Source organism: Salvelinus fontinalis, chromosome 8, assembly GCF_029448725.1.
Source record: "Salvelinus fontinalis isolate EN_2023a chromosome 8, ASM2944872v1, whole genome shotgun sequence".
Lineage (NCBI taxonomy): Eukaryota > Metazoa > Chordata > Actinopteri > Salmoniformes > Salmonidae > Salvelinus > Salvelinus fontinalis.
Window position 1 is genome coordinate 11676220 of NC_074672.1, and position 26971 is coordinate 11703190.

A 26971-nucleotide genomic window follows, 5' to 3' on the forward strand; every position below is an offset into this window, starting at 1 on the left:
GTCCAGAACTTCCTCCCCCATTCCTTGGTGAATCGGAACAGTGTCTTCCCGTACGGCTGCATCCCCACGATCACCTTCACTAAGTCTGCGGAAAAAACACCCAAGAAGGCGAAGAAGACAAAGAGGCACAAGGGCCACCTGGAGCCTCCAGTCTGGAAGTACAAATCGGATAAGCAGGAGAAGAAAAGGGAAAAGGAGAAATTAGAGGAAGAGAAGGGAGTGCAAGAGAAGGCACTTGAGAAATCTAAAATGAAGGCAGCCAAGGTGGCGGCCAATGCCAAGGAGCCCGCCAAGGCAAGTTAAATTGCCAGCTGTCTGTTTGTAAACTGCCACAGAGTGAGGGCACAGAACCCTGAGAGAATAGAACGGCCTCTGTGCTGCCATCTCTTACTAACTCCAATCTGTGATGATGTCATATAAGAACGACGAGGGGACAGCTCCCCTGTGGTGGCCCCTTTCCGGGGCCATCATGGAAGCCCAGATTCAGCTGTGCAGTGGTGTCTCCAATAACATGGGTGGAAACTAGCATCTGAGCCAGACTAAGACTAATGGATGGACTGTTGTTTTTCCTCTTGATTGGGATATGCTGTAAGGACTTACTGAAATGGCCTGAACATTCCTAGACTTTACTATTCATGTATCTATCAAGAGGAATATGCTTTTTATATGTTAACTTATTTTGTTGTTTAATTTTTGGGGAGTCAGTCGTTAAAAAGATCAGTAGAGTTTGTTTGGGCTTCCGCCTTCTTAACATACAGCACGTCTGAAACAACTAACTAATCGAAACTGTGAAGGAACCAGAGCCATAGCAAAGAAATGTCAAATTTCTATTTGCACTTACTGAAAGAGAAGCAGGACATTACCATGAGTTTTTCAAATGATGAATAGCTCCTGCCAATTCTTAACATAACAATGACCATAGGAGTTGGAAAGACAGCACAAACAGATCTGGGACCAGATATCACGTATACTCCCTCTCTGGCCTCTTGGTCATCAGGCTGCTGATTACCCAGCACAACTGTCACCGTCGTCTCGCGCACCTGCGCCTCAAGACACTCACCTGGACTCCATCAGCTCCTTGATAATCTTCCCTTTATCTGTCACTCCCCTTGGTTCTTTCCTCGGGTGTTATTGGCTCTGTTTTCATGTCGGTGCGTTGTTAGTGTTATGTGTATTGTTTCATTCGTTTATTAAAACACTCACTCCCTGAACTTGCTTCCTGATTCTCAGCGCACTCGTTACACCGGGCTAGTTAAATCAGGGATAACCTCAGTTTTGATGAGGCTCAGGTTCTTAGATAAGCCAGACACTGAGTGACTTTATTATTACGTGGCACAAACTTACTCAGAAGTCTTAGCTATGTTAACAGATGCACTGTAAATACAGTGCAACTGTTAAAGGTAGACTCAGCGAAATGACGTCGCCACGAGCATCACCATGGATATTGAGATGAGCGAGATGCAAGACTTCGCTCTCACACAGTCACACACAGTATCTGCGCATGTACACGGGTTCGCTTCACGCTGTTACAGCGTGGGAGCCACGGGATCAAAACAGTGGAGAAGTTGAGCATCGAACTTCAACGATCTTCGTTGTTGCGGAAATTGACCCATTAATGCTGTTTACTCTCTGCATCTACGTCATATCGCTGAGTCTAGTGTGGAGTAGGAATAAGCTTGTGTCTGTAGCTGCCCTAATGTGATGGTTATTCTTCAATACCTATTCTATGACCCTCTTTAAAGACTTGGAAAGAGACATATGGGTAGTGAATTTTCCCAGTCAAAAGCCATTGATACATCAGAAATGTCTCCACCAATAGGAATAGATACAATAGGCCTAATGAATATCCATTCAAATGTTTAAAAACAGGAGGAGAACACATATGACTGGTTTGTTTAAATGAATAATGAATTAGGGTATTTGTAGATGATAAGAACTGTCATCCCCGGACCAGAAATACCAGTCTGTAGAGCAAACAAGACCAAGTTGGAAAAACGAACTCAACAAACAGACAAAATGTTTTTGGGGGGAGGAATAAGATCAAAACTAATGCAAGAATTGAAAAATTTACCAAAAATCCCTTATCAACTTTCATGCCAGTAGATTAACATACCCAGTGAACCCAGAGAAACTTTCTCACAGTATCTCTGAAGTATTTAGTTTCAGTTCCGTTTTACAGTTGGGGAACTAGTCAATATAAAGTCAACATTGAAACAAGAGTCTTATGGAGGTCAGAGAGAGGCCAGGTTAGAACCCGTGACTAAAGACGGAGAGTGCGTTGCAAATGGTACCCAATTCCCTACATAGTGCACAGAAAGTTCATATATATTTCCAGAACTGCTAAACCTTTCTTGGAAAGGAAGTTCTATCGCCAATCTTATATTCCCACCCCTCATCTTTACAGCAAATCAAGTGGTTAGACTGCAGTTTAGTTGTTTTTGTAATTCGATTAAGCCTTTTAAATGATTATTTCTAATCTGTTATAATGTGTTCTGTAGACCATTTCTTTCAAAGATTGTTGAATGTCAAAGCAGACTGCCCAGACTTTCTCTCCATTCTATTCAATCTTGTCCTGTGCGATTATTGCACAACAACAAAACAAAGAGTTTCAGTGAGGCCTGGAGAAAACAGAGACACACTGTGCTGCCCATAGACATTGAATGACATATCATTCTCTTTCCATGGTGTTGCCTGGCACTGAAAGAATGCTGAGAACAACCCGGATCTCAACAGCTCACAGATTAATGTGGGGAAGGGAAAATACATGCTGCTGCTGCTCAAAATAAGAAAAACATTTTGCTCTCTCTTCCCTGAGATTGTTGATGTGAGGCCTCCCAGCTGTGTATCTAGCTGCTGTACATAGGCCAAGAGGATAATATTCGGGACCATGAGATGAAGGAATTCACATTACTCAAATGAAGAAAAGATCTCACCCACACATCAGTATAGTGTAACATTCCCATAAAGGAGGCAAGTCATATTTGGATCATTGTGAGAGATGAACAGTTCAGTATTAGAACAAAAATTGATACACTGGGTCTAGATAGCTATATTTACTGGGTTTAGACCAGAAGCCTTGCAGACTTCCTTTTAAAGGATATTTCATGATGACCAAAGCTGGCTAAAATAGCGCAATATTCTCCTAGAGCTCCGACTGTCCTTCTGAGGAGGATATGTGCCTAATATAGTAACAAATAGAAAAATAGTGTTTGTTGCTGTAACACAAGAGCGAAATGAGACCGTATACCAGTTGTAATACCATTAACAGTTAGTGTGTCATCATCCATTACTCAGTTAGCTCTGCAAACCCTGAAGGGTTAGGTCCAAGGGGTAAGAGGAGGGGTAGTTAGTGAATTGGGACTGGCTGTCTCAGAGAGGGTGTGTCCAAAATGACACCCTATGCCCTATGTAGTGTACTACATTTGATGAGAGTGCTATGGCTCTGGTCAAAAGTGCACTGCATAGGGAATAGGGTGTCACACTGTCTGTCTTCAGTCCAGTCTCCATGCACAGCTCATAGTCAGATGAGACAGACAGTGTTAGTGATACAAAGACAGTGAGCATCACACAAAAAAACAGCACATACACACACACAGTGTATGTTAAGGCCTAATAAGGAAGTTATGATTAAAGTTCAAGTGTAAAAATGTTGTCTGCTTGATGCCTAATTATGTGGTTATAACGTATTTACTACAGTCTATCTCTTAAACTCGCATCACTGAAAGACCCAAAGCCACATCTGCCCTGTAATTGTAGTCTTCGTATACGACAGGCTGCAAGAGGGAAAACCAGAGGAGAAAATAAGAGGTTTGCCAGCAACAGGAAAACTGCTCTGAGAGAGCACATTCCAGCCAGACCCCGTTCGAGACAATGAGGGGTGGGACACAATTTTATTTAAAATCTCTGTAGGCCTAATCTTGCGTTTGAATCAGGAACAGAGCAAAGCTGGGTTGAAGGTTCCTAGGCAGGCTACGTAGGCTACTTTATCGAGATGGAGCCATGGGCTGTTTGTGAACTTATTTCATAGCGGAAGGCTGACGTCTAGCCTATGTTCCAGCTCGGCTTCGTGTTTTCGGTTTATCAGTCAAAGATTTTAGACCGAGATATAGCGTCACAGCGCCGCGCTTGAGACGAGACAAATCTGGTAAACTTGGACGGACCATATATCTTAGACCGAAAGAACGGGCGTTCATTTTCCCGTCAGGTATCGTGGATATTCAGTTTAGAGTCGTTTCATTGTAGCAGAACTGAAATTATTTGACATAAAGTTGAGAGGAGCGCCATATAAAAATACTGAGGTTGATTCGCATCGAAACAGGAAAGGATGTGGAGAGATTTTAGGATTCAACATCTGGGACTGAAAACTTTCACCGAACTCAAAGGTTGACATATGAATGGAAGACGTATCTAATACATTCATTTTGGTTGTCTTTTAACACTTTAGTTTAAAAGACATATTTTGTTTATAATATGGGACCAACGTGGCGCATGTCTGTGGTGATACATAATTTGGCTTCTTCGTGAAAAGCAAGAAGCTGCGCTTAAAAGGAAAAAAAACCGGGTAAAAGTCTTAAAATTAATATTGTTTTGTGATTTGAGTGTTATGTTGAATATTTAGTACGCTGCACATTTAATCTGACATTTGTGACAGCTGTTGCCTATTCGTTTAACCTTTTGTCTAGGTATGGATAGCTGTTTTAAATAAAATAGGTAGGTAAACTTCGTTTTTACAAGTCTCTGTTATGATTAGAATGTTGTAGGCTATGAAATACTGATGCCTAACTGACATATCTCCCACATTGACCACATCAGAAAAGCGCCAATCGACAGCGGTGCTTATTGGCTAGAACACCTGCACTCTAGATTGTCTTCAGTTTAGCGATGACATTTCACTCCAAGGCACGGTGCAGGTTACAGAATAGCTGACCATTGCAAAACGTGTGCCTTATATTGAGTCCATTCAAAGCAAAACCCAGGGCCCGTATTCATAAGGCGTCTCTGCGTGGCAGTGCTGCCGATCTAAGATCAGTTTAGCCTTTTAAATCATAAGTACGATTCTATGGTCAGAGGCGACATGATGCTAGATCAGGGGCAGTATTCATAAGGTGTCTCAGAGTAGGAGTGCTGATCTAGTATCAGGTCCCCCCTTATTCATTATGATCTAAATTCAAAACTGTTCCTACATCACCACTCCTTCTCTGAGATGCTATATAAATATGGCCCCAGTAGATCTTTCTCATCATTACTAATTTATATAGTGCTGTATGGGCTATGATGAGACATGATGTAGGCCACCTGTAGTTGAGCTGCCTGGTGTGATTACATAGACCTGTGGGTGGAACACAACACAACAGCCATGGAGGCATGTTTTGTTACTGCAAACTCTTCTCTCACTCAGGTGTGAAGGAACAAACTCTCAACACACCTCAGCCACCATGGTTCCCTACAGCTGCATATTTTCAGTGTTTTAGCATCTTCACAATGACTAAACGGTTCTAGCAGAAGGCCTTATGATTAAATACAATATGAATATTCCTTTAAATATTTGAATTTGCAGAACTGTATTGCAATTCATGCAAATGCTGTACATCAACTTTTGCATGAGCTGAATCCAATGCCTATTGGTGCTTTACACAAAAGAAATTAGGCCCTATTGTGCCGTAGCTCTGAGGTTTTCAAATCCCTTGAAGTATTTTGTTTCCTTAAAAGATATGTCTTTGCCTTTTATAATTTTATCATCATGTTGGTTTAAGCATGGGGGTATAGAGGGAAAGCTGATCCTACCTCACATGTGAGAAGAGAACACACACAATGGGTGCGTCGCAAATTGCACATTATCCCTTACATAGTGCACTACTTTTGACCAGAGTCATATGGGCCCTGGTCAAAAGTAGTGCACTAAATAGGGAATAAGTTGCCAAATGGGATGTAATTGAAGCATGTAGACAAACGCTAAGCCTGGCTTTGTCACGTCTGTCTAATGCAGATACAATCAGACATACCAGACCAGACAAGTCTCTCATCATAAAAAGCTCTGAGTCACAACAATCACAGGATTAAAGCTGTAAAGCCTTTACTAAACAACAGATGCTAAACAGTCATGGCTATCTGTGGATAAACAGTGAAAGATTAATAATTAAAGATATACAGTACATGGTCAAAAGTATGTAGACACCACTCCGAATTAGTGGATTCGGCTAGTTCAGCTACACCCGTTGCTGACAGGTGTATAAAAGCACACCGCCATGCAATCTCCATAGACAAACATTGGCAGTAGAATGGATACCAAAGTGCTCAGTGACTTTCAATGTGGCACCGTCATAGGAGGCCACCTTTCCAACAAGTCAGTTTGTCAAATGTCTGCCCTGCTAGAGCTGCCCCGGTCAACTGTAAGTGCTGTTATTGTGAAGTGGAAACATCTAGGAGCAACAACGGCTCAGCTGTGACGTGGTAAGCCACACAAGCTCACAGAACAGGACCGCCGAGTGCTGAAGCGTGTATCGTCGAAAAAATCTTCTGTCCTCGGTTGCAACACTCACTACCAAGTTCCAAACGCCTCTGGAAGCAACGTCAGCACAAAAACTGTTCGTCGGGTGCTTCATGAAATGGGTTTCCATGGCCGAACAGCCGCACACAAGCCTAAAATCCCCATGTGCAATGCCAAACTTGCTGGCATTGGAAACACGTTCTCTGGAGTGATGAATCACTCTTCACCATCTGGCAGTCCAATGGATGAATCTGGGTTTGGTGGATGCCAGGAAAACCCTACCTACCCAAATGCATATTATTAGTGCCAACTGTAAAGTTTGGTGGAGGAGGAAAAATAGTCTGTGCCTGTTTTTCGTGGATCGGGCCCCTCAGTTCCAGTGAAGGGAAATCTTAACCCTACAGCATACAATAACATTCTAGATTATTATTTTCTTCCAACTTTGTGGCAACAGTTTGGGATAGGCCCTTTCCTGTTTCAGCATGACAATGCCCCCATGCACAAAGTGAGGTCCATACAGAAAGGGTTTGTCGAGATCAGTGTGAAGAACTTGACTAGCCTGCACAGAGCACTGACCTCAACCCCATCAAACACCTTTGGGATGAATTTGAAGGCCTAATTGGAAGGCTTTATCGCCCCACATCAGTGCCCGACCTCACTAATGCTCTTGTGGATTAATGGAAGCAAATCCCCGCAGCAATGTTCCAACATCTAGTGGAAAGCATTCCCAGAAGAGTGATTGGCTGTTATAGTAGCAAAGAGGGGACCAACTCCATGTTAATGCCCATGGTTTTGAAATGAGATGTTCGTTGATCAGGTGTCCACATACTATTGGCCATGTATTGTAGCTAGATATTGTTCTGTCATCTGAGCTATGCAGTCAGTTGTCGTACAAATGACTTGTATATATTGTATATGTGCCATTTAGCAGACACTTTTATTCATGCAGAAGAGTAGCAGAGTTCCTTCAGTTGCATTAGGCAGATAGAGGCCCATTGCAGGAGGTTGGAGTCAGTTTGCTGTAGCCTCTTCCACTGGTTGCTTCCTAGCTAGCACATTTGGCTCCTTGGAAGTTGTGGGAACGTACGTTTTTGGTTTCCCATTGGTACTGTGAACGAAGCTATAGGTTTCCTGAGCTGTACTATGGTTCCTGAGCTGTACTAAAGTTTTCCTGGGATGTTTTATTGATGTCCTGAGAATGGAAATGATAGGTTATTTGAAGGTAATTAAATAATGTTCTGAGAACATTGTCTAAAAGTTATGAATGTTTTGAACAAAATGTTAAGGTTATTTGGATGTTTTTGAATAACTTCCTTAAAACATTCACTGAGTGTTTCGACTTCAAATAACACTGCTAGCTTAGGTTAACTGTTTTTAACTCCAAGTACAGATAGTGGATACTGGTGTGCAAAAGAGCAAAAAAGTAAATAAAAACAATATGGGGATGAGGTAGGTAGATTGGATGGGCTATTTACAGATGGGCTGTGTACAGCTGCAGCGACCGGTTAGCTGCTCAGATAGCTGATGTTTAAAGTTAGTGAGGAAGATATAAGTCTCCAACTACAGCGATTTTTGCAATTCGTTCCAGTCATTTGCAGCAGAGAACTGGAAGGAAAGGCGGCCAAAGGTGGTGTTGGCTTTGGGGATGACCAGTGAAATATACCTGCTGGAGTGCGTGCTATGCGTGGGTGTTGTTATCGTGACCAGTGAGCTGAGATAAGGCTGCGCTTTACCTAGCAAAGACTTATAGAGGACCTGTAGCCAATGGGTATGGCGACGAATATGTAACGAGGGCCAGCCGACGAGAGCATACAGGTCGCAGTGGTGGGTGGTATATGGGGCTTTGGTGACAAAACGGATGGCACTGTGATAGACTGCATCCAGTTTGCTGAGTAGAGTGTTGGAGGCTATTTTGTAAATGACATCGCCGAAGTCAAGGATCGGTAGGATAGTCAGTTTTACGAGGGTATGTTTGGCGGCGAGAATGAAGGAGGCTTTGTTGCAAAATAGGAAGCCGTATACTGAATGGTGTCGTCTGCGTAGAGATGGATCAGGGATTCACCCGCAACAAGAGCGACATCGTTGATATATACAGAGAAAAGAGTCGGCCCGAGAATTGAACCCTGTGGTACCCCCATAGAGACTGCCAGAGGTCCGGACAACAGGCCCTCCGATTTTACACACTGAACTCTATCTGAGAAGTAGTTGGTGAACCAGACGAGGCAATCATTTGAGAAACCAAGGCTGTTGAGTCTGCCGATAAGAATACGGTGTTTGACTGAGTCGAAAGCCTTGGCCAGGTCGATGAAGACGGCTGCACAGTACTGTCTTTTATCGATGGCAGTTATGATATCGTTTAATACCTTGAGCGTGGCTGAGGTGCACCTGTGACCAGCTCGGAAACCGGATTGCACAGCGGAGAAGGTACGGTGGGATTCGAAATGGTCAGTGATCTGTTTATTAACTTGGCTTTCGAAGACTTTAGAAAGGCAGGGCAGGATGGATATAGGTCTGTAACAGTTTGGGTCTAGAGTGTCACCCCCTTTGAAGATGGGGATGACCAGGGCAGTTTTCCAATCTTTAGGGATCTCGGACGATACGAAAGAGAGGTTGAACAGACTAATAATAGGGGTTGCAACAATGGCAGCCGATAATTTTAGAAAGAGAGGGTCCATATTGTCTAGCCCAGCTGATTTGTACGGGTCCAGGTTTTGCAGCTCTTTCAGAACATCTGCTATCTGGATTTGGGTGAAGGAGATGCTGGGGAGGCTTGGGCAAGTAGCTGTGGGGGGTGCGGATTTGTTGGCCGGGGTTGGGGTAGCCAGGAGGAAAGCATGGCCAGCCGTAGAGAAATGCTTATTGAAATTCTCGGTTAACGTGGATTTATCGGTGGTGACAGTGTTTCCTAGCCTCAGTGCAGTGGGCAGCTGGGAGGAGGTGCTCTTATTCACCATGGACTTTACAGTGTCCCAAAACTTTTGGGAGTTAGAATTACAGGATGCAAATGTCTGTTTGAAAAAGCTAGCCTTTGCTTTCCTGACTGACTGCGTGTATTGGTTCTTGACTTCCCTGAAAAGTTGCATATCGCGGGGACTATTCGATTCTAGTGCAGTCCGCCACAGGATGTTTTTGTGCTGGTCGAGGGCAGTCAGGTCTGGAGTGAACCAAGGGCTATATCTGTTCTTAGTTCTACATTTTTTGAAAGGGGCATGCTTATTTAAGATGGTGAGGAAATTACTTCTAAAGAACGACCAGGCATCCTCTACAGACGGGATGAGGTCAATATCCTTCCAGGATACCCCGGCCAGGTCGATTAGAAAGGCCTGCTCGCAGAAGTGTTTTAGGGAGCGTTTGACAGTGATGAGGGGTGGTCGTTTGACCACGGACCCATAGCGGATGCAGGCAATGAGGCAGTGATCGCTGAGATCCTGATTGAAAACAGCAGAGGTGTATTTGGAGGGAAATTAACTTGTGGCACGGCATCAGTGAGATTCAAATGAATGGTGTTCTGTTTTCTATCAATGGAATTCGTCTACTGTGCCACCAGGATGTTAACTCATACAAAGCTGTTAATTTTAGTCGGTTCAAACAGACCCCATTTCAAAGGAAACAAGCACTCATTATGATCAGGTGTGGCCAATTAGTGTGCAAGGCCAATTAGTGGGCAAGGCCAACACACCTGAACACACTTAACAAGATAGAGGCTTGAGAGAGCTTTGTTGACGCTAAGAATGGATTGTATTTGTTTTTAAATAACATTCTTAGAACGTTCTTTGAATTCCCTAATGCTTTCTTGTGGTTTTTATGTAAAGTTTTCTTAATGTTTTGAGAACATGAATTCAAATTGAACTATGCGTAAACCTGCAGAAAACGTTGTGCTGAAGTACTGAAATTCCTACAGAAGAACGTTGTTTCGTTCTCGGAACTATTTGAGAACATTCCCAATCTTAAACCAGTTGGAGAAAACGTTCTTGGAACATTACCAAACGTAATTAAATGTAACCATGTTTGAACTTTTAGGAAACGTTCTGTTAAAGTAATGAAATACCAAGAAAATAACGTTATTTTGTCAAGTTCTTTAAATGTGCTGAGAATGTTTCAAAGCCAAGTAACTCCTGCACCATTCCCAGAATGTTGTGGGAAGGTTGTATGCAAAATAACCATAAGAAAACCAAGCTCTAACCAAGTAGTATTTTTAGAAGTATTTATTGGCATCCCCAATTAGCCGCTGCCAAGGCAGTGGCTACTTTTCCTGGGTTCCAAACAGGAAACAAAACAACAAATAAAAAAACTAATATACATAATATAATATACATAATAAACATAATATACATAACCCTACATAATATTATATAACACTACACTACATAATACTATATAACACTACATAATACTACATAACACTACATAATACTACATTATCTCCTGCCTCTGTCTCACGCTTCAGAAAGAGGAGACGGCTCCTGCCCTATGAGCCGTTCCGGCTCACACAAGACAAGGCTCATGCAAGGCCACCCACCTACATAATAGAATACAAAAAAACAGTCTCTTCACAGTCCCCGTTGTGCCGTAAGGCGTGTGGTTTTATTGCTAGCTTGAGTTACCTGGGTTACCAGAGAGTTCCATGTAGTCATGGCTCTATTTAATACTGTGCGTTTCCCAGCCTCGGTTCTGGACCTGTGTAGAGACCTCTGGTTGCATGTCTTGGGTTTTACCGATGAGTGTCCGAACTGTTTGCCAACTGCTTGAACAGACAGTTCGGTACCACCATGCTCTAAGAAACATGGTTCTCAGAACGTTATGTGCTAGCTGGGTTGCCTTTCCCCCCACCGCAACATAAATGTAATCCAGATGGAATGGGAGATGGGACTGTGAAGTCAAAGCTTTTAAGATGAGAGGAAGAGATGACAATGGCTGTGTTTTCCCACGGGTCGGTGTGACCGCCGTGGTGTTGTGGACAGAGTAGAGCCAAACGGCAGGAAAATAGAGAAAGGAAGTGGGCTGTGTGTGTGACTGGTCTGCCTCTGCCTGTCTGCGATGGCTAAGGCAGATTACTCATCTCTACCCAGATCTTATGGTAGATCTGGGCGAGAGGGGGAATCAGAGACAGACAGTATGGTTAGTGCTCCTCCATGGAGAATAGGCCAATTCAATGGGTGGAGCTGTTTACAGAATATTTGTCTTCCTAAGGGCCCATATTAAAACACAGCGGATATGTAGACTGCTACATGATACAGTGAAAAATAGCGTGCATGCGTGCGCCCCAAAAAGTTTCTCTTGCTTTACTTTAGACGTTTTTATTCAATTCAACGCAAGGCAGCTCTGAAGTTTCAGCTGCTAGGCCTTTCTCAAGGGATGCACGGGACAGGAAATAGTATCAAACCCTCTCCTAGTCAGTGTCTAATAATGCACCGTGATGGAGATGGGGTACAGCTGCTGAGCTGAGAACCCTGATCGTGGTCTCGCGGCCTTGTTCCTCATTGCCAAACCAGAACTCTGTGGTGTTCTCATATCAAGATGCTTGAGTTGAGCTGGAGCCACACAATTTGTGCAACAACAAAAGTTGCGGCCTGTTTTGCCAGTATTTTCACATGGACAGATTGTTGTTTTGGTATGATGATTCAACTGAATTACTTTGCTTTGGAGCCCAAGCAGCCATCAACAAAATAGGAAGCTGATTTCACAAACTGTCTGGTTGTGTTGTGTTATCATAGACATACATTGTAGTGTATTGTGTTTATACGTCATTGAGCGGTACCACAGGAGGTTGGTGGCACCTTAATTGAGGAGGACGGGGCTCTTGGTAACGGCTGGAGCGGAATGCTTGGAATGGTATCAAATACATCAGACACATGGTTTCCATGTTGCTGCTGCCATTCCCTGGACTCCGTTCCAGCCGTTATTGTGAGCCGTCCTCCCCTCAGCAGCCTCCTCAACTGAGTGGTACATTAACTGGCTCCACAGTTCTCCTGAGGATAGTTGGGGCTCTGGGTCAACACAGACAGTTGCAGCATGTGGCATTTCATTTCAAGCCTTCATTGTTTGTGCAATATCTCTAAGTCAGTCTGCCAAATATCCTGTAGGCAGTTTTCGTTGCTTAGCCGTTTCAGAAACATGACCCATGTTTTCCCATGATATCACGCAGTACGTGACTTGTGGAACTGCATGAGTGTCAATTTAATGATGGTAGGTGGTGGGTTATAAAATGGTGCACTACGCTATAGTTTAATAAGCCTGCCTGGTTCCTTAACTGGTTTGACAGAGCAGCAATATTCTTTCTTTGCTACTATGGCAGGGCACTAGCACTACTCCAAAAGATGGCCACACACACCAGTCAGTAGCCACACACCCCTGTTCAGTACATCAGCCTAAATTACACACAACACCAAAAGAATGCTGAAACTAACCCTGTCTCATTGCGTAGAAACCCAGCCTCTATCCTCTCTAGCTTGCGTGACCCACAGCAGCGCAGACCTAAACAATGAGCAGGTACACACACACACACACACACACACACACACACACACACACACACACACACACACACACACACACACACACACACACACACACACACACAATGAGCAGACCTGAGTCTCCTTCCAGGGTGCGGCTTCTCAATGGCAGGAAGCATAGCAATCAATATTTACACTGTGATCCAGGCAACCATGGAGCTGACAGGCCTGTGTCTGGGCCTGGGTAGCTTGCTATACAGTACACAAACACGAGCAGAACGCACACACACACACACACACACACACCCACAGGGGTTTGACACACAAACACACAGGGCCGGGCAGTGCAGAGTGCTGCCGTTCCCTAACTAAACCCCCTCTTCTATCCAAACCACCACCCACTCCAATTACAGAGCAGGCAGACTGACTGGACCCTGGGCCTGACGCTCGCTCTGTTGTTGTTTCTGACCTCACAACTTCCTCTGCTGACAGACTGGGAGTCAGTGGGAATGACTAGAGCTGTGTGGCTCCAACCTGCAGCTGGGCCTGATGTTGTCATGCTAACGTTAGCCGGAACCCAAATTGTGGACTCCATTGTGTCGTTACTCAATGTTGTAGGAATGTTTGCTGGGCCGGAGCTGCGTCGATCTTGCGGCAGCTGTTTCCATTTGGTGTTTTCATTTCAGAGATGCCCAGTCAGCTTAGCCACAGCAGCCGGGCCTAGGCTATCATGCTCAGAGAGAGAGAGAGAGTTGGAGGACAAATTGGTAGGAGCCAAGAGAGAGTTCGAGAGAGGAGAGGGAAAATGAGAGGAAAGGTAGAAGTTGATATTGATTGTGAAGCTGCTCAGGAGTTTATGAAACAGTGTGAGAGAGAGAGAGAGAACTGTCTGTCCCGTATCTTACATCGAGTGCCGAAAGACCAATATACTGTGACAAAGCATAATCGCTGCAGCTCTAATCGTTGTCTTGTCTCTCTGACAGAGAATGGGGGGTGCTGCCATGGTCACGGTGCTGCTGGCTGGGATGTGCCTGTGGATCTCCACAGCTCATGCAGGTAGGTCAGCAAAGAATGTGGCCGTGTGTGTGTGTGGCTGTGTGTATCATTTGAGTGTGCTAGCTTACGTAATCACCCGTGTGTGTATGTGTGTTGTATATCTTGTGTATCTGTGCTGGTGTGTATCTGAGTGTGAGTGAGTTTGTTGCTGCTGCTGGGGAATCAGCTAGGTGCAGATGCGTGTGTAGATGAGAAGTGCTCGTTGTCGTACTGTAGTGAAACAATAGAGCAGAGGAAGTCTGCGTCTTCCTGCCGTGCCTGTGCGAGTGCTGCTGCTGCTGCGACCTCTGACCTGCAGGCCTCAGGGAGAAAAAGAGAGAAAGCCTTCAGTCCCTCAGTGACCACTTCCTCACCTCTCTGGTCTCCATTGAGGCCTCTATACTCTACCCAGCCCAATGCAGGCCCACCAGACCTGCTCTTTCTCACATTGCTTTTATATTTTGCAGATCAGTCATCTGTGGGATCGCCGTCAGAGGGTAAGTTTGTTGCTGTGTTATAATGTGAACCACAGTTGCTCTTCACTAGTCCTCGGTATCACACTCCCGACGGAAACAATGTTGGCAAAAAATGACACTAGAGTTTACATACACATTACAGATGGAGAAAGGCCCGATAGATTGAGATTGTGTGTGTCGCATCGAATCCTAGGAAATGTGTCACATGACAGAATGCAACCGGTGCAAACAATCCAGGTGAACGGTTACTTGCAAGCTCTTCCTCAACAATGCAGAGGTCAACGTCAGAGGGTCGAATTAGATAGTCCAGAATAGGATTTTTCTTTTTTTAAGCATGGAAAGCAAAGCTAGGTCAGATAAAAATTAAAACCCACGAGAAATAAAATGCAAGCTACTGTATATACAAGACTAGTACCAGAACCATATCAATGTGCAGGGATACAGTGGAAGTTGAGGTAATATGTACATGTAGGCAGGGGCAGGGGATAAAACGTGACTGGGCAGCAGGATATATAATAAAAAGTAGATTAATAAATAGTAGATTATGTGGTGAGAGTGTGTGTGCATGATATATGTGTATGTGGCGTCAGACTGTGTGTGAGAGTGATGATGTAAGTGCGTGTGTGTATAGACCTGAGCGTGTGCATGGAGTCAGTGCAGATAGTCCGTGGATGAGGGTGTGCAGCCATCGGTTACCTGTTCAACACTTTTATTGCTTGGCGATAGAAGCTATGACTTGATGCTCCGGAAGCGTTTGCCAGACAGTAGTGTACAGAACAGTCCAAATCGTCTGTGTGTGTCTGTTTGTGTGTATATATACGCACACAGCTCACACACTTGGCGGTTCCCTCTCTCCAGGCCCTGACGGCGTCACCGACCTGCTGTGTACATGTGAAAACAAGAAGGGGACGTGTAGGAACGGCACCTGTAGGGGTGACTACTGCTTCTACACCAAGGTGCATGGCAGAGAGGAGAGGGGCTGCTTCCAGAGGGACCACTACAAGGAACAGTGTTACACCAGCTTCCAGGGACTGTACGTCCACTGCTGCACCAAGAACCTCTGTAACGTCAACACCACCGCTCCCCCAGACCCAGGTCAGAACACTGCAGCTTCGCTAGAACTTCCTTTCAAACAGTCTAGAACCCCTTGTCATATCTGGGCCTTGAGGTTCCATGGTTTTTTATCCTTCCCCTCTAATCAGGTAAGGATTCAAACCTCAGTCATACAGGCTTCTAATGGAAACTCAGTGTCTGGTGCCCCCTGGTGGCCGACAGGGGAAATGCCATGCGTTAATAATAAGATGCTGTATGTCATATGACCAACTTTCTTTTTATACAAAATAAACGTTTCTGGAGTAACATCGTCTCTATCGTATCTGGTTGGAGGTCCTGACCAGTTTGAACAGCACTGTGGGCAGCTTCAAAGTCTGTCGTTGTACTGCTACTCACTCTTGCCTGTATGCCCATGTGTCCGTTGTCCATTAGTTGAGCCTACGAGTGAGAAGGACAGCGTGATTCTGCTGGTAGCAGTCCCTCTGCTGGTGTTGCTGATCCTGTCCGTGGCTGTGTGTGGTTTGGTGCTGTGGCTACGCTCCAGACGACAGCACCACAGGCTGGGCTACAGAGAGGACCGTGACGTCTCCATGCTCAAGGTGCCCAGTGGGGCAGACCCTACCTACGGGGTAAGAATGGGACTTAATTTAATTGATATGCACAGGAGGAAATGATGTCATAGAATCACTAGCAAGATCCCAGGTGCTTTAGCAATAATATGTTTATGTAATGGAATTGCTACTTAAAAACCAGTGGCAGGCGGCTGTGATCCTTGACCTGTGTGACTCTCTCTGTGTAGGAAATCTTCGACGAGTTCTGTACCTCAGGCAGTGGGACTGGCCTGCCGTACCTGGTGCAGAGGACCATGGCTCGGCAGATCTCTCTGGTCGAGTGTGTCGGTGAGTCATCCCCCTCACTTAATTCCCTGCCTCCTTTTCTATCAGTCTCGCTCTCTCTGTCAGTCTCTCATTCGTCCATAGCCGCAGCGCTATACAGACCCCGTGAACTCACTCGCCAGTGTCTCAAAAACCTTCTAAATAAAACAAGGGTAATCTCAAGCACTACTAGTCTACTAGACACAGTGGCTTGAGGCGAGGCTATACTAATCCCCTCCATAGCTGCTGTTATGTCTGAGAAGTCTTTGTGTCTCTGTCCCCTGTCCTTCTATCCCCAGGTAAGGGCCGGTATGGAGAGGTGTGGAGGGGCACCTGGATGGGAGAGAGTGTTGCAGTGAAGATCTTCTCCTCTAGAGATGAACAGTCCTGGTTCAGAGAGACTGAGATCTACAACACTGTGCAGCTCAGACATGACAACATCCTGGGTGAGTCGGCGTAACCTGGAACCCGTGTTGTGCAACGAGACAAATACAGTCGTCTCCTGGTGCTATGGTTTTGGACTGGACTAATTGCTTGCACTAAACCGGCGCAAACAGAGACCTGTATCAAGTGCAATGAATGTATTTCTTTCTACATTGTGACTGGGGAAATGCACTGTGACAACCCAGTGTGCACCTGTCAAGAGTTTACTGCAGGGATCATAAACTAGATTTTTTTGTTTGTTGAGCGGATTGTCGGGCGGCCCGGAACATAATTCCAAATCATTTGTAGACCGCAAGAAGCCCAAACAGACATAATATTTGACTAAGACAATCTTGCTTCCGTTTGTAAACGGTCACGTCTCTCCATTACGTGTGAGAATACGTAATAAAACAACCCAGCGGCCGCCAGCTGGTGAACCCTGGTCTACTGTATTCTTCGATTCCTACCAACGCTAACACAAGATCTCATCGTTAACATGCTTCGTTGTCGTCTCTCCCCCCAGGCTTCATAGCATCTGACATGACTTCTAAGAACTCCAGCACCCAGCTGTGGCTGATCACCCACTTCCACGAGCTGGGTAGTCTCTACGACTTCCTCCAGTACAGCAGCCTGGACCCCGAGGGCTGCCTAAGGATGTGCCTGTCTGTAGCCTGCGGCTTGGTCCACTTCCACACAGAGATCCTCAGCTGCCAGGGCAAGCCTGCTATCGCCCACCGAGACCTGAAGAGCCGAAACATCCTGGTCAAGAGGAACGGACAGTGCTGCATCGCCGACCTGGGTAAGAACAGGAGGTGGGAGGAAACGGCTGAAGGAGAGAGAGCTGGAGGGGACCAAGAGCAGAGCTAGGCTGCTAGGAATGGACCGGGAAAGGAGGGCAAAGTCCATTCTATGAATTGCTGCTGCCTGTTTATGATACGCCTGGAGAGACCACGTAGACAGCATGCCTATCTTTTTAATGTGTTCGTGGGTTGTGTTCAGTATGGCACACTGTAGGAAAAAATGTGTTAGAAAGATCTGTGTTATTATTGTACAAGTTCAGGTACGACCTCCCTGTTTCACTCTGTTTCAAAATGTTTTCTCCCTACTGAACATGACCCTGTTGTGTCTCCAGGCCTGGCTGTGATGCATTCTCAGACCAGTGATTACCTGGACGTGGGGAACAACCCCAGGGTGGGTACCAAACGCTACATGGCCCCAGAGGTTCTGGATGAGACCATCCGCATGGACATCTTTGAGTCGTACAAGCAGACAGACATCTGGGCCCTGGGCCTGGTTCTCTGGGAGATTTCCAGAAGGACCATTGTCAACGGTAACCACACACGCACACACGCAACAAGAAGGTCAACAAAAACAATATCATCTTTAATTGAAACATGTACTGTGGTCCAGTTGGTAAGAGCGTGGCGCTGGTAACGTCAAGGTCGGGGGTTCAATTCCCGCAGGGGTCACATACACTTACTAAAAATGTGCTGTACTCTACTGTACGGTGAGTAATATGAACCAAAGGGAACCTGGGATATGTTTCTCATGATCGAACAAGTAAAAACTTTCATACCATATACTGGAGCAAATGGTATTGAAAATACATGTTATACTGTCTCAGTACTATTGTAGAGTGTAGGAGGGGATAGCCCATGTCTCTCATCACTACAATGTTGTTCTTTCTGGGAGTCTCTGTGTGTTTCTGTCTATATCCTCTCTCATGATTAGGCCTCTAGTAATTATAAACACTCTTATCTAGTGTCAGCACTCTCCCATCTCACATAGTCCAGATGCTCTCTCACATGCACACGCACGCACACACGGTCTCTCACACACACACACAACCAGACCTCCCAGAACAATACACTCTCTGTCCAGGGATTCAGTATTTCTCAGTTCTGTTTTTAGTCCAACATATATATAGCCCAACAGTCCCACTCTCAACTTCAGTGTACTATTTCAGTCCCTGTACGAAGTGAAATATGTATACAATCCAAATCTAATAAGGTCGGAGAGCAGATTCAATCCTAGTCTGAGAGAAGATAAGCGTGACTTATCTTTGATGTAGTCTTCTCCGGTTCTGTTTTCTCCGTCTTGAAATCTTGGAATGTTATTTCAATGTCACCGAGTGTCACGATGTCTCGTTTTCCCACCAAACCCTCCCCACCTCCATCACCATTGCATAAAATGGTATGTTGGCTGACCTTTGACTTGGAATGAAGACACAAGCATACTGGTGCTGTAACATGTATTCATTGTGTGTGATTGTGTGTTCCAGGGATAGTGGAGGAGTACCGGCCGCCCTTCTTTGACATGGTGCCCTCTGACCCCAGCTTTGAGGAGATGAAGAAGGTGGTGTGTGTAGACCAGCAGAGACCCAGTCTGCACAACAGACTGCACTCGCACCCGGTGAGAAACACACACACACAAGCATTTGTTTGGGGTGACTTGTAAATCTCTTTCAGTTCTTGTCTTATGGTATCTCTCTCCCCCTCTCTCTCTCTCTCTCTCTCTCTCCCCCCCCCTCTCTATCTATGTCTGTGTACAGATCCTGGCTTCCATTGCCAAGGTAATGAAGGAGTGTTGGTTCCAGAGCCCCCCAGCCCGACTCACAGCTCTCCGTGTCAGAAAGACTCTCTCCAAGCTGGACCAGGACCATGGCTACCCCACAGAGAAACTCAAAATGGACCTCTAGGCCTCAACACCAGACTGCAAGCGGGACGTCTAGAACTCAACATAAGACTACAACCAGCACACCAAAAGTAGGGCTTATAGTCTTATATAGAGACAATCTATATCCTCTCCTACTACTTAAGACTCTGTGTCCCATATATCAAGTGCTTCTTCCTAAAAGGCCGTCGCCAACCTTGAGTATACTGCCTGGATCATTTAATCAGGAATGCAATCGGAAAAATGTCATGTATTTGCTTTGGCCTATTTATCTGCTGAGACCTGGAATGGGAAGCATAGCAACAGACACATTTGGACTTGGATTATTCTATGGACAGAACCCTTTTCCAGTAACTGCCTGATTACTCCCGTTGAAAGAGTTCACTGACTTCCGGTCTTCCATAGAGCATGGACATTGTCCTCTCCTAGGGGCCCACCGGATTGAGAGATCTTCAGAGTTTGGTGGATGTGATGTCCTTGTGGGGATGGGTGTCTCACCGTTGGATCAGTGAGGCCTTGTGGACATAGCATGGTCATTTCAAGCGGCCGTTTAATGCCTTGCTGGTTTCTTAATTGTTTTGATGCACTATATAGGATCTATACGTATTGATTTATTTTGTATTTCCTGAAAACCTTTTCAGCTGACCATATACAGTACCCTTGTAATGCTCCCATTACTGCAATTTGTTACTCATGATGATATTGTAAGCACAGAACTAATAAATCAGATCGATCTACTCTTAACAATAGAATGTTTCTTTCACTGGCATTGGATTTACTGTTAAAAGCTGTTTTAAAGTTAAAGTACTTCTATATTTTACGATGTTGATTATATATATGTTTGTTTTTAAATCTGAAATTATATCTGAAATACTCTCAGCACAGAATTACCATCATTATCATCACTACCGTTCAACAATATTGAAAAGGGAAATAAATAAAAACCATCACGTTGTTTACAGGGTGTTTCATTTGTCTTTGGATGCATATTTGTAATCCTACTCAAATCCGATTGCAAATTGCTGCTCACCTCACTCTGAAATGTCATCTGAATTAGGCTACTAAAAGCTGTTACGCTGGTAGGGAAAAAGAACATGCAGTTCTATAATTGTCCACCAGAGGGTACCAGACACTAAATTGTCCACTCCACTGAATGATCCCTTAATAAGTAATCTTCAGCTATATATTTTTTTTAGCGTAGGCCAATACAATCAACAACTATTATCAAAATGTGCATTTTTGCATATTCACTTTGACTTCCATTTTAACTTTTTTTATTTTATTCATATGTTAATTTGAAGTCAGTTGGCATTGTGAATGACAGGTTTTATAAGCAGTCTGTTCTATGCCAGCGCAGGATGCCACTCCCCGAGGAGCTATCAGCTGATAGTTCAGACCTGTGAATCACAATTCAGGAAAAGAATACAGAGGTTTATGATCATATTTCATCCAGACTTATATTTACTCTCATGTAAATACATATCATACAGCACTTTTTCAGACAAATGGAAATATCTAATGGGAATTTTTATGGGACAAACTCCTGCTTATGCACAAACAGATACATTCACACACAGAGGCCTGCATACACACAGACATATAGTATATGCACACATATGCACACATTCATGCCTCATGCACGCAATCAGTGTGTGTGTGCATACGTGTATCTGTTTGTGTTAGTTAGAGAGATATTTATCTCCCAGCTATTTTCTTTTTTGACAGTTACAAAACTGCCCAAATGTGGTGTTGATGAGGTGTGAAAGAGACGGGTCTAATTCGGCCACCATGTGTTTTCACCATGTCTGGAGGCTCTCTATTCGTTTCTACAAAGGTTTTCAAAGTGAATCAGTGTCTATTCCTGCCAATCAACATGAGCTTATAACACTGTGTGTAAGTGTGGACAGAAATGGACTCCAGTCGGTCTGTCCCTTCATCCACAATGTCAATGCCTCAGTTACTGTATCTGTCTGGCTGGTGTTGACCAAACTCCAGAGAGATAATACTCCCTCCATGCCCCAGTCAATCTGGCCATGAAGAGCTGGTTATTTTTAACACTGTAGAAGGGGGTTGTTTAAGTATCAGAGACTGGGGGGTGGGGGGGTGGGGGGGGGGGGGGGGTAGAAGAGAGAGCGAGAGGGACAGAGAGAGAGAGTGCTGAGCCCCTCTGCGTCTTCTTCTCTGTCCCTACTCGGTGTATTCCTATCCAGCCGCTGTGGGACAATTCCTAATTGCTTGTCTGGCTTTGATAGGAGGATTCAACCAGCAGACAGTGTGTGTGCGTGCACTGAAGAAATAAGCAGATAAATTGGGACAGCTCAATAATTGATATAAGGCCGCTGTCTAAAGAGACTACCGGTAAGCAGACACTATTAGACTTCAGGACAGAGCAGAGAGCATAGTACCAGCAAAGGGCCAGGTGATAACAGCAGAGAGAGATAGAGCTATATATAGCAGTTTGCCAAATGCATCCTGGATGGACCTGATCACGTCTTTTAGGAGAGTGAGTGGAGGTAAATCTCACTTAGAATAAATCAATTTTCACTGAATACTCTAATAGGTCTTTGCCCAAAATAGAAATGTAAATGTAAGTGCCCTGATAGACCCACATTCTATGACAAATAGTCCAGTCAGGTAATTTATCTGAACGAATTAATACATTGTAGGCTATAGAAATTATTTAAAAAGCAATGCCTAACATCAATGCAGTCCGAATATGAGTCGGATCGGGTCTTCTACCCAAACAAAGGGTCTGAAATGGGTCTTCGGCTAAACCACAGAAAGCCCTCCCCTTTAAAATCGACGCACCGCCCTTTAATTACGCCGCCTGTAGCACTTCAACAGGCTGGCTGGCAGCCGCTATATGGTTTGTGGTTATGTTTAGGTCTGGCCGTGGTGTTGACAATACCACACTCCGAATGCGATGGGAATGCTGAAGGAATGGCTTTAAAACGAATTGTTCTCACGTTACTGGCCCTGTCTGGGTTAGCCATCGGTGATGGTAAGTGAAATAGCTACATGTGCCATCTTTTGATTTTGACTTCGTGTTTTTTGTTTTGTTTGTTTAACAGGAGGGTGGCTTGCCTAGCTGGCATCGCCTGTCGATCATCATGGCGTTGCCTGTCTGGGATTTGTAAACCACGGCTAGCTAGCTAACAAATCACATTTGACACATTGTAGCTAGCGCTGCTTGCTAAACTCGTTGAATAACACTGCCGGAGGTATACGGCCCGTGTGTTTGTCATCCGGCAGCTCACATGCTTTTTTTACGTTAACTAAATAGGAAATGTGATTTAACGTGTCGAACAAAACATATTTGCGTCTGGCGCGAGCTAACGTTAGCTGGCTAGCTAATTTGTTATCCAGGTGTGCACAAAGGGCCAGCAATATAACGTTAGTGTTTTGTTGATAGCTTGTGAATTTCAATATCGCTTTATTTGTGTGTCCAGGTGGGTATACTACAGAGCAGGATCAATGAGTTAGCCAGCTAACTTGCCTACATATTCTGAAATAAATACTTGTTTTTTGGGGGAAATCTTGAAATGGGCATGGTCTGATTCAGGGTTTCCCAAACTCGGTCCTGCGGCCTCCCCTGGATACACGTTTTTGTTTTTTGCCCTAGAACTACACAGCTTTTTCAAATAATCAAAGCTTGATGATGAATTGGTTATTTGTATCAGCTGTGTAACATTAGTGTTAGGGCAAAAACCAAAACGTGCACCCAAGGGAGGCCCCAGGACCGAGTTTGGGAAAACCTGGTCTAAATGACCCAACAACCCAAAACGTTCCTAATGAACCAGAAAATTAATAGTTATTTATTTATATATTTTTACTGGCTAACTCATTGATCCTGCTTTGTAGTCTACCGCTCTGGAAGGAGGCCACACGTTTCTGTTGATATTAGTTATCTGTGTGTGGCTGTGTTATGCTTTAGTGTTTATAAAACAATCAAGTTTTGATTAGAGTAACTTTAGCTGTTTGTGTATCATTAACTCTTCCATGGAAGACAAAGTGAAAGACCACACTTACAGACCTTTTAAGATCTTTGTGATTTTTCTGCATCTATTAGTTATCAAAACCGAAGTAATTTAGCTAGCCAATATCCTTCAACCAAGAGAACTGGATAGAAAAAATTCAGACTTAAATCCAGATGTGGTACTTTTTTTTAAACAAGTAAATGCATTGCGAAGCTAATAAATGATTTTGTCATATGCTTTGTAAACCACGGGTGTAGACTAACAGTGAAATGCTTACTTACGGGTCCTTTTCAAACAACGCAGAGTAAAAGAAAATAGAAATCGCGACGCAAGGAATAAATACAGTGTATAAGGTCTCCGCATAAGTGTCTCTGTTACAGGAGTAGTAAAAAGACCACCGCGCACTATCCAAGTGGAAGCAGGCAAGTGTGACAACAGCCATCCATTCTAAGTATGCAACTGACGCCCTCAGTTCGGGGCGTTCCTGCATGTGGGCACTCCTTGCTAGCTAGCGTGAGCAACACCGGAGGACCGTGCTCTTCACTCCCGCCTGTTGAACACTTTTCCCTCACCGGCAGGGGCGAAGGACACTGTCTAGCTTGCTAGTTGGCGACACACTGTGTCAACCCCCTCCTGCTGTAAACCGGAGAAAACCGTGCCCGAAAGGCAGAGGCGAAGGACACTGTCTAGCGGTCGTCCTGCCTCCCGCTGGCACAGCAGGCGGGAGGCTAGGCCGACACTGTACTAGCTAGTTTGATAGTTAGCTAGCACACAGTGTCATCCTTGCCGGGCTAAGCTAGCACACGGTGTCCTTCGCTCCTACTTGCCCTCGCCATCATTAACAGAACTGTGGGAAAACAGTGCCCAATAGGCAGAGGTGAAGGATGCTGTCTACCAGTGTATGGCTAGCTAGCTACCGTTGTCGCCCCCGCCCCTTCTTCTGTGGGGTTTATCGTCAGCAGGCATCCAACGTTATTGTGCATTAATTCCACCTACTGTACTGGAGCACCCCTGCTTCCCGCAACATAAATATTGACCAACAGAAGTATAAAGAGGGGTTCCATGCAGGAACGCCCTGAGTTGCTGGCCGCATGTGCACCCTTCTCGTCCATTCAGCCGACCCAGACAGAAGTCAAAGTTGAAGTCTGGGTTCTTTGTGAAGGAAATGTGGCGAATGGGTGTCTTTTCGGACTCCTGCTATGGGGCCACCCCCCCACTGTCTTCTCAGAGCAGCTGTTGACCAGATCCAAAATGGTGGTCCTCTGTAGCTCAGTTGGTAGGGCAAGGTGCCAGGATAGTGTGTTTGTTTCCCTGATTCACCCATACACAAGTCGCGTTGGATGAAAGTCTGCTAAATGGCATATTATGATAAATTAATAATTTGTATTGGAATTTGGCATATGGTGTACCTAGTCTGTAGCTACTAGCTAGACCTGTTTGTGCCTGTGTATTGGGTTATTTGTACTTAGCTTTTTGAAAGGGTAAAAGTATGTTCAATTAAACTGCTGGAAGAAGCTGGTGTTTCATTCTTTAGATTGAAAATCATTGCACATTATTCCACTTGGAGCATTTAAATGGAATAGTGGCGGGAGTGTCTGGCCAGCTCCCAGTAATTTCTCTCTCTGTGCTCTATTCTCTACATGTAAAGACATTTCCCCTGTTGCAACTTGCCACTCACAGAAACTGAAAACAATGACTGGGAAAGTTAACCCTATCTGCCAATGTCAATAACCTCAAGTCTGCTGCCACCCATTAGTTAAGTGACTCATTCCGCTTCCAAGAATCAGAGCTACATTCCTCCCTCATCCGGGCGGGTTCAGATAGGGACATGATCCACGTTGATTTGTCACCTTTTTCCATCACTATTCACATCTTATAGGTAAAAACATTGTTTTTACCGTGTTGAAGTGAGATGGCGGGAGGGTTAGATAAGTGGAGGGTTAAATGGACGGGCTCATGGATTGAACCCTGGTCTCACCACTAAACCAAACTCCAGAACTGGTCTTGTTTTTAAAGGTGACTTTATGGGAACATATGACTGGGACAGACTGGGATGCACCCGAGTTGACCGTTTTGACTGGGGTAGTCAAATGTAGCGCTGAAGGACTAGTAAGTTCTCTAGTACCAGTGAGAGTGGAGGTTTCTCTGGCTCAGGGTTTCAGGTTGTGTCCAGCTGGGCTGCTGTGTGAAGAGGGGCCGACGCTGCTCAGCCTGGAGCCAGACTTTCATACCACAAAATGGATTATGCTGTAACAAAGCTGAAACTAAAACCTGACAAACGCAAAGGTAGCGCTAGCCACCTAGTAAAAAGTTGGACGCCGACCTCCGCTTAACTTTGGACCCTGACGCCAGCTCCCCTCTAATCAGGACTGCTTTAGACCTGGAACACCAGGTGTGTGTGCATTTACTTATCAAGTTGAACAGAAAGCCAGCAGGCTCCAAACCTGGTAGGGTAAGAGTCGAATACCCCTGGTCTAGGACTACTACTGGTGGGTTATCTGGTCTGTGACAGTACGTCTTTACTCACAGGGTCGCCATGGCTTACAGGTTGCCAGTTTAGTTTCCCGTTAATGACATTGGAGCTGACCAACCATTAGCCTCGTCGTTATGAAGCTGACATGCCTTTGTGACTTAACTAGGTGCCAGAATAAAATGGATGTGCAATGTGATATATGCACTGTCTGAGCCACAGATACACTGCCGTGAGGCAGGGCGCGTCTCCTGCTTTCTCTCTGGTCCCTCTTTCTTTCCCCTCTTACACTTTTGTTTGCTTCCTCTCTCTCGTCTCTCAATCTCTCTACCCCCCCCCCACCCTTCACATACTTTAGCCTATAGTGAACCTGACTGACCCATCGCAGACTTATCTTAATGTTATGTCGTCTCACTTACAGTTCCCTTAAGTATTCATACCCCTTGACTTATTCCACATTGTGTTACAACCTGAATTCAAAATGGATTAAATAGATGTTTTCCACACCCATCTACACACGATACCCCATAATGCCAAAGTTATCTTTTGCAAATTGACTGAAAATAAAATGCAGACATACCTCATTTACATAAGCATTCACACCCCTTTGCTGTGCCACTCCAAATTGAGCTCAGGTGCATCCGATTTCCTTTGATCATCCTTGATGTCACTACAATTTGATTGGAGTCCACCTGTGGGTGTTTGGACATGATTTAGAAAGACACAAGGTCCCACAGTTGACAATGCATCAGTGGAGGCTGGTGGGATTAGCTATAGGAGGACGGGCTCATTATAATGCATGGAATGGAACAAAGTCAAATGGGGTTTCCAATGGATTTCTCCTTTGCCAAGATAATCCACCTGACAGGTGTGACATATCAAAAAGCTGATTAAACAGCATGGTCATTGCATAAGTGCGCCTTGTGCTGGGGACAATAAGTCGACTCCTAAAATGTGCCGTTTTGTCACACAACACAATGCCACAGATGTCTCAAGTTATGAAGGAGTATGCAATTGGCATGCTGACTCCAGGAATGTCCACCAGAG

At 44.8% G+C, this 26971-nt stretch overlaps 3 protein-coding genes across 6 annotated transcripts in view; all 3 read left to right on the plus strand.

The window, feature by feature from the left end:
* LOC129860549 (photoreceptor ankyrin repeat protein-like) overlaps positions 1 to 1211 on the plus strand; it is a 4948-nt gene extending 3737 nt beyond the window's left edge. Inside the window, exon 5 of the mRNA XM_055931040.1 lies at positions 1 to 1211. This exon is cut by the window's left edge and continues 371 nt beyond it. Within this exon, the coding sequence (XP_055787015.1) occupies positions 1 to 303 (303 nt within the window). The 3' untranslated portion in view covers positions 304 to 1211.
* A 2561-nt stretch (positions 1212 to 3772) lies between these two features.
* On the plus strand, positions 3773 to 20436 carry acvrl1 (activin A receptor like type 1). Of its 3 annotated transcripts, none has more exons than XM_055931044.1 (11): positions 3773 to 3877; positions 13926 to 13998; positions 14445 to 14474; positions 15312 to 15548; positions 15939 to 16135; positions 16306 to 16405; positions 16681 to 16827; positions 17328 to 17603; positions 17937 to 18134; positions 19086 to 19216; positions 19356 to 20436. In XM_055931044.1, exons 2-11 carry the CDS (start codon positions 13929 to 13931, stop codon positions 19500 to 19502), a joined length of 1533 nt encoding a protein of 510 aa, XP_055787019.1. In that variant the 5' UTR covers positions 3773 to 3877; positions 13926 to 13928; the 3' UTR covers positions 19503 to 20436. The 3 variants fall into 3 exon arrangements, with proteins under 3 accessions (XP_055787019.1, XP_055787017.1, XP_055787016.1); XM_055931042.1 differs by lacking the exon at positions 3773 to 3877 and adding an exon at positions 3884 to 4561; XM_055931041.1 differs by lacking the exon at positions 3773 to 3877 and adding an exon at positions 13733 to 13759.
* A 1786-nt stretch (positions 20437 to 22222) lies between these two features.
* Positions 22223 to 26971, plus strand: part of LOC129860552 (activin receptor type-1B-like) — a 30315-nt gene continuing 25566 nt past the window's right edge. The window contains exon 1 of one of the 2 annotated variants that reach the window (XM_055931052.1): positions 22223 to 22478. In XM_055931052.1, the coding sequence (XP_055787027.1) occupies positions 22235 to 22478 (244 nt within the window). In that variant the 5' untranslated portion in view covers positions 22223 to 22234. The remainder of the gene's footprint in view (positions 22479 to 26971) is intronic. The other variant, XM_055931053.1, reaches the window with a different exon arrangement.

What these genes read in the sequence shown, in the direction of transcription:
- acvrl1 (XM_055931041.1), top strand. An exon ending in TGTGGGATCGCCGTCAGAGG is followed by an intron (nt 14,475 to 15,311) that starts GTAAGTTTGTTG and finishes CCCTCTCTCCAG; the next exon opens with GCCCTGACGGCGTCACCGAC. An exon ending in GTGCTGCATCGCCGACCTGG is followed by an intron (nt 17,604 to 17,936) that starts GTAAGAACAGGA and finishes TTGTGTCTCCAG; the next exon opens with GCCTGGCTGTGATGCATTCT.